The sequence below is a fragment of the Danio rerio genome, chromosome 16 (genome assembly GCF_049306965.1).
Source record: "Danio rerio strain Tuebingen ecotype United States chromosome 16, GRCz12tu, whole genome shotgun sequence".
Lineage (NCBI taxonomy): Eukaryota > Metazoa > Chordata > Actinopteri > Cypriniformes > Danionidae > Danio > Danio rerio.
In genome coordinates, this window is record NC_133191.1 from 24,204,119 (window position 1) to 24,220,587 (window position 16,469).

A 16,469-nucleotide genomic window follows, 5' to 3' on the forward strand; every position below is an offset into this window, starting at 1 on the left:
CTGCTTCAATCACGATATCAATGATTCTGCAATATATTGATAGATCACAAGAAAACCAGCCACAATATATCACAATTTTGGTAAACGAAGGGGGGAAATGCATAAAAAATGTATGATGAATTTCTTTTATAAACACTTATTTATAGAATTGCAACAATGTAAACCAAGTGCACATCTGTCAAACAAGCTTAAAAATGCTGATGTGCAAAGATTAGTTTATGAGTGAAGAGAGCACATCTCTACCACAGCAGCAGAATCTCAATTTAGTGTAATATCCCTTTAAGAAAAAAACTGCCAAAATAGTAATTTATTGCATTCTGTAAACTTAAAACACTTATTACAACTTGACCAACTAATTTTATGGAAATATGGAAACATTTTATGCTTAGCCCTGGTTTATTTTTAATTAATAAAAATATGTATTCCCACAATTTTTTCAACTGATCAGAATGCTCTGAGAGGTGAGCACAGACTCCATAAGCACGTATGTTTTCAGCAGTGGAGAACATTAGTTATTTACTCATCTATTTAAGTTTTTTAATTCCCCTAATTTTTTTTTTGCCAAAATACCTTCTACAAGACTTTGACAAGGTCTGTAAGAGTCAAATAAACGCAGGGCCCTTCAAATTATATGTTTATGTCCTATTAATATCTTTATATATTTTGGCGGAGGTTAAAAGTTTGAGCACATAAGAAGTTGCACTGGCCGCGGGCAAGCGCGAGCGATATAGCGAACTGAAAGCGCGTCTGTTAGAAAGAAACTAGTGGCAAATTCGGGGGAGCTGGATGTCTGAAACACACAAATACATTGGTCCAGCTTGGACAGAAGAAAGTGTCTGTATGCCTGAGATATTCACCATTGCAATGGCTCATCTCAGTGGTTTACATGACGCTGGTGTAGGTCTAATGATCCGCCATTACGGGAAGCGTCACCTGGTGGCGGCTGGGTGTACTGTAGCTAAAGCGGTTATCTGCTGCAGTCAGTGTGGAAAACTGATTAATCAGATCTTTTGTATATTTAGGTAAATATCTTGGCGCCCGAGTATGTATCGCGGTCAGAAATAACACTATAAATGGCCATATATTTTGTCCCACCACTAATCCACAACTCAACAAACTAAAACGAAAGTCATACAATAATTTCAAGCACTCTTGGGGGCCCCCTGGTGGCCACGGGGCCCTAAGCAGCCGCTTAGTTCGCTTATGCCTTGGGCCGGCTCTGCCTAAATGTCATAAACTGGGTTAAACAAATGACTGTAAACACCTGTGATCACCTGTTTTTACTGACATGGCTAAAGTTAGGCGTGTCAGCAAAGTAAGATAAAGCCTGATAAAGCCATCATTGAAAAAAAAAAAAACAGTGATCCATTAGATCAGTGGTTCCCAACCTTTTTCTTTGGGGCCCCCCCCATGAACATATACAAACATTGGAGCCCCCCCACCATATAAATACACACCCACGCACACACATATGTACTGTATATATATATATATATATATATATATATATATATATATATATATATATATATATATGTGTGTGTGTGTGTGTGTGTGTGTGTGTGTGTGTGTGTTTGTGTAATATTAATATATAGTAATACGTATAGAAAATATTAATTAATCAGTTTTAACTTGTCTTGGCCTTCAATAAAACCAAAATTTAGGTAGGCTTTGTCATACTGTCTAATCTTTTTCTTCGCCTCTAAAGAATCAATGCATTTACGTTTGTCTGCCATTTTTGTTTTGATTTTGCCTTTACTACACGTTGACAAGCAGATTGCGCGAGTGAGCAAAATTTAAATAATTATTTAAAGTTATTTATTTTAATTATTTTCACTATTATGTTGGAATTTTAAGCATGTGGTTAGATTATTTAATTTGGTACTTAAAAACACATATATATATAGTAGGGCTGCTCGATTTTGGGAAAAATCATAATCTTGATTATTTTGGTCATAATTGTAATCACGATTATTCAAAACGATTGCCAGTTAAAGTCAAAATTATTAGCGCTCCTGAGATTTTTTTTTTTTTTATAAATATTTCCCAAATTAAGTTTAACAGAGCAAGGAATTTAAACAATATTTCCTACAATATTTTTTCTTCTATTTGTTTTATTTTAGCTAGAATAAAGACAAGAATAAAGCAAGATATATTTTTGATTGTCTGCAGAATAAACTACTGTTAAATGACTTGCCTTATTACTCTAATTAAGCCTTTGAACTGCACTTTAATCTGAATGCTTGTATTTTGAAAAAAATATCTAGTAAAATATTATGTGCTGTCATCATAGCAAAGACAAAAAGAAATCAGTAATTAGAAATGAGATATCAAAACTATTATGTTCAGAAATAAGTTAATAAAATATTCTTTCCATGAAACAGAAATTGGGCAGGAAAAGGTTTGCTAATATTCAAGAGGGCTAATAATTCTGACTTCAACTGTATGCATACAGTTATTTTCCACCCTGCAAAGGAAAGAGAAATAAATACAATAGAATAAAAATATGAAACAAACTGTGCTTTAAGCATCTTCACTGTAAGAAAAACACTTTAGCTACAGCAGTCCTTCAGTCAAGAGCAGCGAGGGTTTTCTCGTTATGTTTGTTTAATAATGATAAAAACAGCCGGCAGAAGGATTATAGCGCACTATCTCTTTATTGGTTTCTCTTTCACGTCTTTTGATCCTCAACTCGTTTGTTTATTACACAAATGAGGGTTAATGTACATAATCACTAAACACCGCGTTTTGACACCTATTTGACCATTAAAGCGCTCACGTTAAGATGACTTTAGATGTCTGCGCTCCTCTGCTCGTCTCAGTGTGTGAATGAGAGTGAATGCAGACCGGCCGCATGCTTCTGACTGCGTGATCGTGCTGCACACACACATAAGCTCTTTCGCGCTTTTAAGAGCAACACGTGTACAACTGGAACTTCTGTTGGAACTGAAAATATGATGCAATAATCATTTATCTCGATTAATGCTTTTTTATAATAGTTTGAAACCGAAATCTAAATCGGATTTTTGATTAATTGCAAAGCCCTTTAAAATAGTGGAGCACTTTTATGCCTTTTTCTACCTCAATACTTATCCTCTCCCGCGCCCCCCCTGTGAACTCTGGCGCCCCCCTTAGGGGGGCGCGGACCCCAGGTTGGGAACCACTGCATTAGATCATGTTTAAAAAGTATAGTTTACTGCTGAAAAACTTATTTTATCATCGTAAAATAACACAAAAACCAAACATTGATTGATACTTCAATTGATACTCCTCTTGAAGCTCCGACGGTCTGCTTAGAAAAGCTGTCAATCTCAACTGTCAATCACGATGACACGCCCCGTTTTTATAGCATTACTGGCTAAAATACTCTTTACAAAATTGAACATCTGAACTTATATCAGCTTGTTAACCAGTGCCTCAACTGACCAATTGAGCAACTGACCAAAGTGTCATTAATTTTATTTTATTTTTTATTTGAGCCCCAACTCAAAGACTATTCTCGTTTATTAACACGGAAGAGGCGAGCTTTATGACTTGTAATGCAGCCAGATCCCAGGAATCGATCTAACGGCCGGAGCGTTTTTATATATTGTATTTGCTGAACATTTACAATCAAATGTATAACAAATCTTACAAAATAAGATTAACAATTCACAATTAAAACCTGTATGCAAAATAACATAAAGAAAGAATGAAAGAGAGAAAAAAATTAAAGAGCGGGTAATAAGAATCAACAGTTTTTGGAGCATAGTTCTGGTTGCTTTACGACTTAAAAGTCCTTTAAGAGTTTCAAAATAAATTGTTAAATCAGCCCTGAAATGGGAGATGTTAGGCTTCCTCTCCGACCATTTACACTTGTATTTGAAACTTGCCTAATAATATCAAAATATTTCCCATAAACAGGATATTATCTATATCTTTTTATCTACATAAAATATGGCATCTCTTTTCTTTATATAAATTCTATGACCACTCAGTATATTAAAAAAGAAAATGAACATCAAACCAGAAATATTTAACATACAAGAAAAACAAATACATATTCTGCAAAAAATTCAGAAAATTAAACTTTATTTCTCTTGAGAAACTGGTTATCTGGATATATTTTATGTATAATTTTTAAGTAGATTTCACTGACTTCCTGCGTGTGGCACACTTAGGTTAAAACATTGGATTAAACAGTGAGGTATAGACGCCATCTAGAGGAGAAAGTGACAATCACATCCCGCATTTAAAAAACTGATTCCATTTTAGTTACTATTAAAAAAAGATAAATAACCCTCCAATAGCCCTCCTTTGCATTTTGCAAGACTTAATTGTATAACAATATTTTCCATACCCTTTTTACTTCCGTTATCCCTACATTCTGTTGTGTTGAGGCAACACTTCTAAAGTTTTTTGTGTGATTTGAATCAAACACCTTAAAATTACCTCTTAAATAATGTCCGTTTTAAATAAAATGAAAACCATTTATGTTATTGAAAAGGTACATAATAGGTAATGTAAATGATGTAATAATATTTCTAAATATTTTTGCATAAACAAATTAAAGGGCACACATAATATTATTTTTCTTTAAATTTGACATTCATGCTTTATGTTCATGTAAATAGTGTAAATGAAGAGGATATTTTAAGTACTCACACACGCAAACACATATCCTGCGATTCCACAACACAATGTTGCGTATAAATGAGCAGTTAAGTGACATACAGACAGTGAATTTTATGTCATAGATTCACAGTTAAAAACAAACACATGAAACTAGACAGACCAGACAATACATCTTAAAAATTTATTTCTGCAGGTCATTTTAGAAAAACACAATATTTCTTCACAGAAGATGCTGACCACTTCACAAAAATGTGAAAAAAAGAAGAAGAAAAAACTATACTCCTAAAAACCATGTATGTATTAAAAAAACAAAACCCTGATTGTTCTGTTTTGGCGATCATCAAATGCATCTGAAAATCTAAAAATAAAAGAGTACAACAGAAACTTAAGAAAAAGAATTTAAAAAGGGCCAACAGATTAAAAAACTTGACAAAATCATTATTGTAAGAACTGAACAGAGCAAACTTTTTTTTCCACAAATGAACAAATAAAATTTAAATAAAAACATTTCCACTTTTATTCATGTTCTGAGCTTTTTCCTTATTATCTCTTTACCAATACTGTTAAGCATCTAAACAATATTCTTTGACTTTACTGCTAAATAAAGTATTGTATAATAATGTCATAAAAAATAATAAAATGCTTACAAAATATCCAGCATTTCGTTTTTTGCATCATTTCAGACTAACTGAAAGCAATATGATTGCTTATGATTATTAATCATGAAATACTTTGCATCTTCTCTCATTGTTAAAGCGAACACTTTTGTTGCATGTAATTTACTTTCTCATAAAATAATATGAGACCGAACAAATAAAAGGAAAATCATGATGATGAAACTCATGCTCTCTGAACCTGATTAAGTGCTTAATAAACAAATCGACTCTACACCAAAGTAAATTGCTAAGTTCACCCCAAAAAATGTACTCATCATTTACTTATCCTCAAACCTTTGAGTTTCATTTGATCGGTTGAACACAAAAGAAGATATTTTGAAGAATGTTGAAAACTAGTAGCCATTGAGAGTTAATTTGGAATTAGCAATTGAAGCTATACATATAGGAAAATAATTGAGTCGTTAATGTCTATAAAAAAAAAGAACTTGCATTGAATTGATAAACATTTTTAGATCTTCAGAAATGTTTTTATATTGATAGTTATCCAGGATTTCAGTATACTTCTAAACATGGATCTTGAATACACTGTAAAATCAACACAATCAATTTGTGTTGGGACAACATAAAGGAATTAACTATTATTATTTTGACAGATTTACGTGGATTTAACATAAACAATTTGGTTGTCTGCAAAAAACCCTTAAGAATTTAGTGGTTTCAGCTCATACGTCTGAAACAAGTTATTTGAACAAACAACCAACGTCATTTTAATTAATCACTATCAGAAATAAAGGTATGACAGGTGTCATTGGGTGCTACCTTTCCAAAAGAAACACATTTGTTCTTGAAGGGTCCATATTGGCACCTCAAAAGCATATATTTGCACCCAAAGTTTTAAAAGGTACTTTTTAGGTACTAATATGGATCCTTTAGGTACAAATGTGTTGCATTTGAAAAGGTACCACACAGTTACAGCTCTCGTACTTTTGTTTCTGAGTGTAAGTAGCAGTTTGCAACGTTCTTCAAAGTACCTTTTTTCAACAAACTGTATAAAGCAGTTTATTGACTTTATTTAAAAAAAAATGAATAGATCCATTGCCTATAATTTGTTAAGTAAACCAAACATTTGCATAATTACATAAAAATTGTAGCTTATAATGTTTACTGGACTTTTTAAAGTAAAGTAACTAATCACTTTTAATAAATAAAATCGCATACAGGTTTTCAACCAGGAAAAGTAAATGACAGTATATAAATATATATTGGGTGAACTATCCTTTTAATAACCAATCAGAAGTGTCCACACTTGGAGATGCTTGTTAAAAAACAAAACGAACAAACAAACAATAAACAGGAAGTAATTCTTTCTCTTCCGTGTGTTCTCCAGGATTTTTCCAGAGTTCTGCCAGCCTCCATAAAGTCAATGCAGCAAAATAACTTCAACTGCTGCGATCTGAATTTGGCTTCAACTTGTTGTTTCTTCTTCTTATGAAGCAAATATGTCCAAAAAAAAGGAAAAGTTGTATTTTTCCACCTTCGATCCTCATGTCAGTGATCAGACGTGTGTTCCTGCTCTTTCTCTCAGTAGTAAAAGCGCTTCTCATGGTCTTTGGCTCAGTTTGTTGTACAGTAGCACAGAAGGGAAGCAGACGGCTTGTGAAGAAATGTCAGACTCTTAAGGACAGATGGATTAAAAAGCAAAGGAACAGTAAGATCAGCTCTTTGAAGGTAGATTAGTGTCACTCTGTTACAGAGTGAACTTTTATCAGAGCAGACAGCGGCAAATGGAGATTAGAGGAGGACAAACATGATGGAGCACAGGAGAAACTTAGAGAAAGAGAGTCTGTGATCCCGCAAACATTTACTGTAACAGATGCAGATGATTATGGAAGAATGTATGCTGCAACCTGTGTTTAGCTTTTATGCTTTGAGAAGAAATGTTAAAGAAAATAAGACAATAAGAAGGGGATGAGGAGAAGAAAAAGTTGTGTCAAGGTCATATTTTGGACAGTGGTGCTGTGTGATGGTGTTTCTGTGGCTGGAAAAGTAAAAAGAAAGAAAATAAATAAATATAATGTACACACACGCACGCACGCATGCATGCACGCACGCACACACAGAGTTGGGATACATAATATCACAATTATATATTTGAGTTTTTGTAATCTCATTTGTTCAGATTATTCAGGAATCAGTTTTTATATCTACTAGCCCAAATTCTGTATACAATTAAACAAAATATTCAAAATTATATATGCACAAATCATCACATTTTAAAATAATAATAATATCATAATTATTTATAGAAACAACCCTACTATGGTTACTGCCAAAAAAAGTTATTCATTAAATAAAGGGTATTTGTGTTTTGAATGTAGACTGTTTATTTCAAATAACCATGTGGATGTTTTATATAAAAGCAGCACAAAAAAATATACTTTTAATTATATAAATATAATGTACATAAAGTAAAATTAGATACATAAAAAGAACACATATGACCTATTTTAAAGCTGTTTTTATATTAAAAGGTTTTATTACCATCTTTAATTTCATTAATAACAATTAGATGCTACTATTTGATATGTATTTTATATATGTATATACACACACACTACCAATCAAAAGTTTGAGGTAAGTTTTATTTATTTTAAGTTTTTTGAAAGAAAATTATTCTGTTCATCAAGCCGGCATTTGTTAAATGTAAAAACTGCTTTCTTATTGTATGTAGCTTCAAATTAAATGATTATTGCTTTTATTACTACTACCATTATTATTATTAATAATAATAATAATAATAATAATAATAATAATAATAATAATAATAATAATAAATATTAGAGTGATTTCTGAAAGATCATGTAACTCTGACGACTGAAGTAATGTGGCTGAAAATTCAACATTAAAATCACTGGAAAAATATAATTAAATTAAAATGATAAACTACTGCTGATTTTATAGTGCAAAAACATTTCACAATTTTACAATTTGTACTGTATTTTTATGAAATAAGTGCAGCTTTGGTGAGCAGGATACGCTTATTCTAAAACATTTAAAAATCCATATGACCCCAAACTTTTGACCAATAGTGTACTGTTTATACAGTTGAAGTCAGAATTATTAGCCCCCCTGAATTATTAGACTCCCTGTTTACTTTTTCCTTAATTTCTGTTTAACAGAGAGCAGATTTTTTCAACACATTTCTAAACATAATAGTTTTAATAACTCATTTCTAATAACCATGCCATGATGACAGTACATGAATTTTTAATTGATACTTTTTAAGACATTTAAAACCTTAACTAGGTTAATTAGGTTAACTAGGCACGATAGAGTAATTAGGCAAGTTATTGTATAATGATGGTTTGTTCTGTAGACTTTTGAAAAAAAATAAAAAAAAGCTTAAAGGGGCTAATAATTTTTACCTTAAAATTAATGTTTTTTTAAAAATTAAAAACTGCTTTTATTCTAGCTGAAATAAAACAAATAAGACTTTCTTCAATTGAAAAAATATCATCAGACAAACTGTGAAAATTCCCTTGCTCCCTTAAACATAATTACAAAAAAAAAAAAAAAAAAACTCAAAGGGGGGCTAAAAATTCTGACTACAACTGTATATTTATAAAATTGTTATTAATAAAATTAATTAGTATATATTAAATATTATATACACAATATTTTCAATAATATTTCCAATAAAGTCTTAGTTTGGCTGTAACAAAAGCATATTTATGGTCAATATTTTTAGAAGTTTTTATTTAGTTTTCAGCTGGCCACATGCAGAACAAACCAAGCCTAATGATTTGCCTAGTTTACCCAATTAGTTAATCCTTTGCATCATACTTTTAGCTGAAATGATGAGTTAAAATTTTATTATGCACTGTATTGATACCAAAAATAGAAGAAATTAGTTATTAGAAACTATTTATTAAATCTCCATAAAATAGCATTTTGGAAATATTTAAAAAAGTATTTAAAATTCACAGAAGAACTAATAACATGTACAGTTAAAGTCAGAATTATTAGCCCCCTTTGAACTTTTTTTCTGTTTTCATCACCCAAATGTTTAACAGAGCAAGGACATTTTCACAGTATATCCAATAATATTTTTTATCTTCTGGAGAAAATTTGTTTCATTTCAGCTAGAATGAAAACATTATTAGGCCCTTTAAGCTATATTTGTTTTCGATAGTCTACAGAACAAACCATCATTATACAATAACTTGCTTAATTATCCTAACCTGCCTAGTTAACCTAATTAACCTGGTTAAGTCTTTAAATATCACTTTAGGCTGTATAGAAGTGTCTTGAAAAATATCTATTTAAATATTATTTACTGTCATTATGGCAAAGTTAAAATAAATCAGTTATTTGAGATGAGTTATTAAAACTATAATGTTTAGAAATGTGTTGAAAAAATCTTCTCCCTGTTAAATTGGGGTAATAATTCAAGGGGGCTAATAATACTGATTTCAACAATATACAGATTTAAAAAATGCATAATGTTGAATTAAGGGAAGTGTATGGCAGTAAACACCTACCTTCTTGTCTAGATGATCCAGCTGTTGCTACAGGATATAAAGAGAGGGAGAAAGAGAGAGAGAGATGTGAAATGCAAGCTTTATTTTTTCTCCATCTACTTTTTTATTTTTGAAAAGAACTACAAACTTGGAGCATCATTCGTGAGAACAAATGAGGAGAGAAACGCACACAGAGAGCTCTTCACCATTACTCAGGCAGAAACACACTGAAAAATTACAAACGGCTGCGCAAACCCAAAATACATCCTTAATGCAAATTCTCTTAAAGGTCGAGCACAGAAAGATGGCGGAGAAGGAAAAAAAATGAAGGTGGAAGGAGATGAAAGATTCTTCAAGAGACAAAAAAAAAAAAAAAACAGACAAAAAAAAGGAAAGATTTAGAGGGTGGGAAATAAGAGCAAGAGATACAAGACTGAACAGAGAAGGGCAACAAAAGCCAACAAAGATGGAGTGATGGAGCGAAACACGGGAGAAGACAAGGAAGAGAAAAGAAGAGTGTGAGAAAAGCAGAGGGAGAACAGAGAGTTTGAAAGAAGGTCAGATGGGGGAAAGAAAGAAAGAAAGAATTTGTGTCTGAGTGTGGTTCTCTCAACAGGAGCTCAGACTGACAAACAACAGAGAAAAGATGAATGGAGAGACGGAGAGATCCAGAAATAATGCAGATAGTACTGTAGTAGACCATACAAGCGGAGAAATGTGTTGGGTTAAACTGTGCCAGAAAGATTAAAACAGTGAAGCTCTCACACTATCACAACCTTTAAGACGATTTCATGAAGTCGATTGGGAACTAAATGAAGTTACATTTATTGACATACTTCCCCAATTGATTTATTAATAACCCCTTTTTAAATGTGTATATATTTTATTACAATTTTTCTAAAATGCTATGTTTAAATTTGCAAACAAGGTACTGTTTTAATTAAACATGCTATTTTACATATACAAAATAATGGGAATACTGGAAGAAGAGCAGGTTCAAATTAGGTATAATTTTGTCTTTTTAACAATTAATTATTCAGCAATACTTTAAAAAGCAAGAAAAAATCTTTCACATTTTACTTTTGTAGAGTAAAATCTTAAAATCTTCTTAAAAAGTCTGTTCATTTTGATTTCATGTAACAGAAGATTCCATGTCTGTACACGGTTTAATATTTAGATTTTTGTTTTATTTTTTTCCTTTATACTTTTATAATACTTTTAGATTATTGAAAGTATTTTTAAGTACACTTATTCCACTTCATGTGCTCTTACAAAAATGAGTGTGGAATAATTATAAAATATTTAGGAAAATCATGTCATGTCAATTGTCCACAGACTAATTGGCTTATCGTAAAAAAAAAATTAGCGAGCACACGTTAGTTCAAGTTAGTTTAACCCATCATTAACACCATGACCTTCCTTTGAGAAAAAGCACTGCCTTTTTGTCAAATTAAATCACTAAGAAATGACAGAAAAGGGCTGCAGGTTGAAAAACACTGCCTTGTGAATGAACAACCACAAACCAAAATCAAAGCACAGTAAATTGTAAGTAAAGTTTTTAAATAATTCATTTTTTTTTTTACAGTCAAACATATAATTGTTTTACAATGTTACAAAATCTCTCTTTTGCTCCTCTGTCTGTGTTCTGTTCCTTGTGATTATTAATTATATATTACATATATATTACATATTTATTACAATTTAAAATAACTGCTTTCTTATTGTATAATTTTTAAATGAAATTATAACTTCAGTCATTTTTGCTTTTATTACTATTACTATAATAATAATATTAGAGAGATTTCTGAAGGATCACGAGACTGAAGACTGAAAATTGTAAAAAAAAAAAAAAAAACATTTCATAATTTTACAATTACTGTATTTTTGATCAAATAAATGCAGACTTGGTGAGCAGGAGAAGCTTATTTTAAGACATTTAAAAATCCTACTGACCCCAAACGTTTGACTTTCGGTAGTGTAATTGTTTTCTCCTTTCTTAATTTTAATCCCTGAAACAGGATTACTGGAAAATCTATTTAAATATCATGGAAAAATATTCACGTGTAGTTAGGAGTTGCATCTATAAAAATTTTTGCATAATTATTTTTAAACATTAACTAAAAAAAAAAATAAATAAATAAAAAAGAAAGAAAGAAACAGGGAAAAACAAAACAGAATCAAACCTTAGGTAATGTATTTAAAAATGCATTCATGAATAACAACTCAAAAATTGAATTAATCACAAACGTGTGTCATTTTTAATTGCACTTTGTCCAGATGTATCTTTCCACAAATAAATGAGTACTAAATGAGCTTGTAAATTGAGTACTAAACTAGTTTAAATTACAAATTCCTAAAAGTGCAAGGATAAAACTTGCTGGAGTTTAAGAAGAATCTATAAATTTGATTAACATCAGTTTAAAAACATATGACCATGATAAAAAACTAAACAGTGATTTTGCAAGACTAAGCAAAATCTTTAAATGTAAAAATAAAACAAGCAAACTTATGTTAAATACAAAATAATCATTAATTTGAAAAGAAAACGATAAGTTCAACCATAGTTAAACAATCCAAACATAAAAACAGACACGTAATAAAACTACACCAAAAAAAAATTGTTCATAAATGATTCCTTGGATTTACTCTTTTGAGTTAAGTGGTTGTAAACAATTTATGTGGGCTGAATTTAAACAAACAATTTAAGTTGAACAATACTCAAATTAGTTAGTTTGTTTAAATTTAACACATACATTATTTGCTACAACTTTGCAGACATAATTTTTTCAGTGTAGAATGAATATTTCCTTTATTAAATAATTAACTTAAAAAACATAAGGTATTGTGACAAAAACATTTTATGCTCTTGTTTTTCAACAGAACAAGCACCTGATGTTTAAACAGAAGAAAAAAAATGAGAAATGTATTCTTGAAAAATAAAATTTAGACCAAAAAAATAAATAAATAAATAAATAAATAAAACAAAATAAAATCTTCTTCTTTTTAAAATATATTTAAATGTTTGCAACAACAAAATGGCAGTATTTGTTTTTGAGCACAAAATGGCTGCAGTTGCGCTTTACTTGCATAAAACATGGCAGCCATGATCTGATGCAGAGAACGACTGGAAGAGGACATGAGAGACGTACAAGACAAGAGGGAGAAAAAGACCAAAGCTTCTCTCATTTCTGCTATTTTACACATTTTTTGCTCTGACTTAACGAAAAAAACGAACCGACTTTCCAAAAAAAAAAAAAAAAAAGCCGCAACAAGATTTTTTTCGCTTAAATATATATTTTTTTCGAAAGATTGCGCACTGCAGGGAAAAACCACACTGAAATAGTTTTTTTCTTTGCACTTTGGAAAAACGCTCTGCTGAATGACAAAACTAACAAGCCGAGAGAGGTGAATAAAAGGGGGAGGACGAGGCATCCGCTGAGGTGGGCAAAAGGAAAAAGCGGACAGATTTTAAGGTTTTAAAACAATTAAAAGGATGGAGAAATGGACAGAAACTGGAAAAGGAAATGGTGTGCGCACAGCAGGAGCGAGTGAGTTAAAAAGAGGAGAAAAAGACAGGGATCAATTAGAGAGAAAGTAGAACTGACTGAAATGGCTTTTCACAGCGGGAGAGAGAAGGACTGAGTAAGACGCTGAATGAGGGAGAGGAGGAAAAAAACAACAGCAGAATTAATGTTTTGACAAGCAGCCCTGAGGAAGTGAATGGGATGAAAGACGAGGGCAGTCCAGAGACATTTCCCCAAACGCTGCTTCCTTAAGGCGCCCCGAAAATTGGGCTGGTTTGTGATTTTGATCGCTCAAAATTCAGCTTTAGAGAGCGTAAATCGTTTTTTATGATTCATTTGGAGGGGAAGAATTTAACTGCAACACACCAACAGATTTCGGGGATCCTGCTGCTGTTCTGGGGAACCATTTCACTGTTACACTACAAAAACAGCACAATCTATCACAGATTGTCCATCTTCATCTGAATCGGTCTACTGCGTTTTAAATTATGGATGGAAATTCTGCTGCAGGGAACTTCCAGTCAAAATAATTAAATAAATAAATAAAAATAAATCATGATTAGACTACAAATAAACTACATCTATAAATGCAGGTGAATGTTTTCCATCATATTGTATTTTTATTAGTAAACAAAGTAAGTTAAAGCTTTGTATTCTTTTATATTTTATTGGTTTAACAAGAATATCTGTGGTAAATGTTGTTTCTACACTCCGTATCTTTCTGTAATCTGTATTTTTGTCTATTCGTGGTTTTGCTTTTTCTTTATCCAAATCACTCACATCTGTCTCTTGCTTTTTCCACACAGCACTTTAAAATGTAATCGTTCCCCCTTTTTACTTTTAATGTCACAAGCAGTTTACTGAACCATTTGTGTTGAAATGAGGGAAAGCACTTTAAAATATCCATCAGTGTTGTAGTTTATGATGCAATTGTTTTATTAGCGCAACATGCACATAACGTTATATAGACTATACAGTAATATTTATCATGTCCATTATAAAGAGTGCATTAGTGTCTGCCCACTTTTACAGCAGCGTTCTTTCCGGAAGTATTTTAACCATTTATTTTTCCCATAAGGTTATTTCAAAAAGTCTTTGTTACAGCTTAAGCTATAAACCAAACCAACCAGCTACGAGAAGAACCACAACATTCGAAACCCAGAATCAAAAAAGTAGTACATAAATAAAAAATACTAGTTGCAAAGAATGTTGCTGTGTCCCAGTTTGCCTGTTTAGATGTGTCACCGTTTTGTCGATCATCAATTATGTCTCTACATTTCTTTTACATTGTATTTCCTACCATATTTGAGAGAAGTAGTGGGTTAATCTGCCATTCATAGTCTTTCATGCAACAAAATCTCATATACCCCCCCCACCCCAAAACACTTCTCCAAATATAACCACTTATATAAAACATGTAATGTACGGCCACCATAATGTACATTCATTGGTATTTATTACAAAAATATATTTGTAAAATAATTCTAAAAACAACTATAAAATAACAATAAGCCAATGCTATTTCATAATCTAAGCTGACATAATGAAATTACCATGCTCAAAGTCTGCATATCGACAATGGTTTCTAGCTAAAACAATGAAGTAAAAGCTAAAGGGGTATTCTGTATACTAAAAAGTGATGCTAAAGTTCTGTCCAAGCATTAGTGTGTAAGCATCAAGCAGGTAATCAGAATGAATAGAACATGGAAATAAAAATGTGAGCTACTTGGTGTACTTTGCTGTGTTTTAAAGGAATGAGTGAAGCTAAGGGTCTATATTTGTGCACTTTAATCACAGTGATAATGATTGGTGAAATGTACACACAGCATCATGGGAAATCTAGTTTTTCACCAAAAATCTATTAAACAAAACTTAATGCAAACTGCTAACTGATGCTCCATTGCTTCTGAAAGACCTGCTCAGCTTTTGCTCACATGAATTCAGGAAAACACCAAGCCAATGGTCGGCTGTTGGGCAGCACTAGGCCACTGTTGAGCATCTATCAGGCTAGTTTGTTTGGTGTGTTTCACACATTGCCTTTCCTTTGGGTCCTATTGGAAAGAGTTCGCCTGATTCAGCATAGTTGCCTTCGACTGTCGGGGAAAAAGAATGCTTAAATATGGTGTTTTGCTACAAATCAGTGTGCAAGTAAGTAAGTAATGTATATTTATATAGTGCATTTATCATGTATGGCCATGCACCCAAAGTGCTTCACTATAATGAAGCGGTCTCTCCACACCACCACCAGTGTGCAGCATCCACTTGTTTGATGCGACGGCACCCGCAGGACAAAGGCGCCAATGTGCTCACCACACACTAGCTATTGGTAGAGTGAAGAGAGATTGATAGAGCCAGTTCGGTGGATGGGATGTTTGGGAGGTCATGATCGGTAAGGGCCGATGGAGTGAATTTGGTCAGGACACCAGGGTTACATCCCTACTCTTTACAGGAAGTGCCATGGGATTTTTAAAAACTACAGATAGTCAAGACCTTGGTTTAACATCTCATTTAAAAGACAGAACTTACTGACAGTAGCCTAAAATCTAAATCGTGGCTGTTTCTCAATATGCGTTCTTTAGCGATCTTGTATCCTCATGTTCTCGTGTTACGTCATCATCAGTTACAAAAGTTTAATTCCAATACTAAAGAACACAAGAACGGAGGATGCATAAAACTTCCCTGATGTGTTCTTGATAGAGGACGCATGGATGCAGACTTGAGCAGCAAAGTAGCTCTAGACGTTCCAGAAGTCATTGCGACTGGTGGTGGAAAGCGCAGCATTTTATATACAGTAGATTTATTATTAAAGTTCAGAAATATAACTTATTGACCTCAGGAGTTTCCCTAAATGAAACTGTGAAAGTAAGCATTACAATAAAAGTCTTAATAAAGTATTAAACACATTAAGGGTGTTTATTTGCTGAAATTCATATAAAAATCAGTTTTATTTATATTGTGCAAAGTATATTTGTAAGGTCTTTATGTAGAGTATATTTTTAAAAAGGGAAAAACAATAAATTGTTGTATGAATGCTGTAATGTTTAAATCATTTTCCATTAAAAACGCGTGAAGGTCATGTGACCATCAGGAAAAACGCAATATCTCATTTCTCAGAGGACAAGTTCTCTGTTCCCGTGGTCTCAGAAGTTTGTTCTTCTGAGGTAACCTAGCAAGACCGGGCTTCACTAGAACGC

General features: G+C 32.2%; 1 protein-coding gene across 1 annotated transcript in view; it reads right to left on the bottom strand.

Moving 5' to 3' along the window:
• Positions 1–4,781: 4,781 nt before the first annotated feature.
• Positions 4,782–16,469, bottom strand: part of efna4 (ephrin A4) — a 92,415-nt gene continuing 80,727 nt past the window's right edge. Inside the window, exons 4-5 of the mRNA XM_001342982.9 lie at positions 9,773–9,799; positions 4,782–7,269 (exon numbers count right to left, since the gene is read on the bottom strand). Of these exons, the coding sequence (XP_001343018.4) occupies positions 7,172–7,269; positions 9,773–9,799 (125 nt within the window). The 3' untranslated portion in view covers positions 4,782–7,171. The remainder of the gene's footprint in view (positions 7,270–9,772; positions 9,800–16,469) is intronic.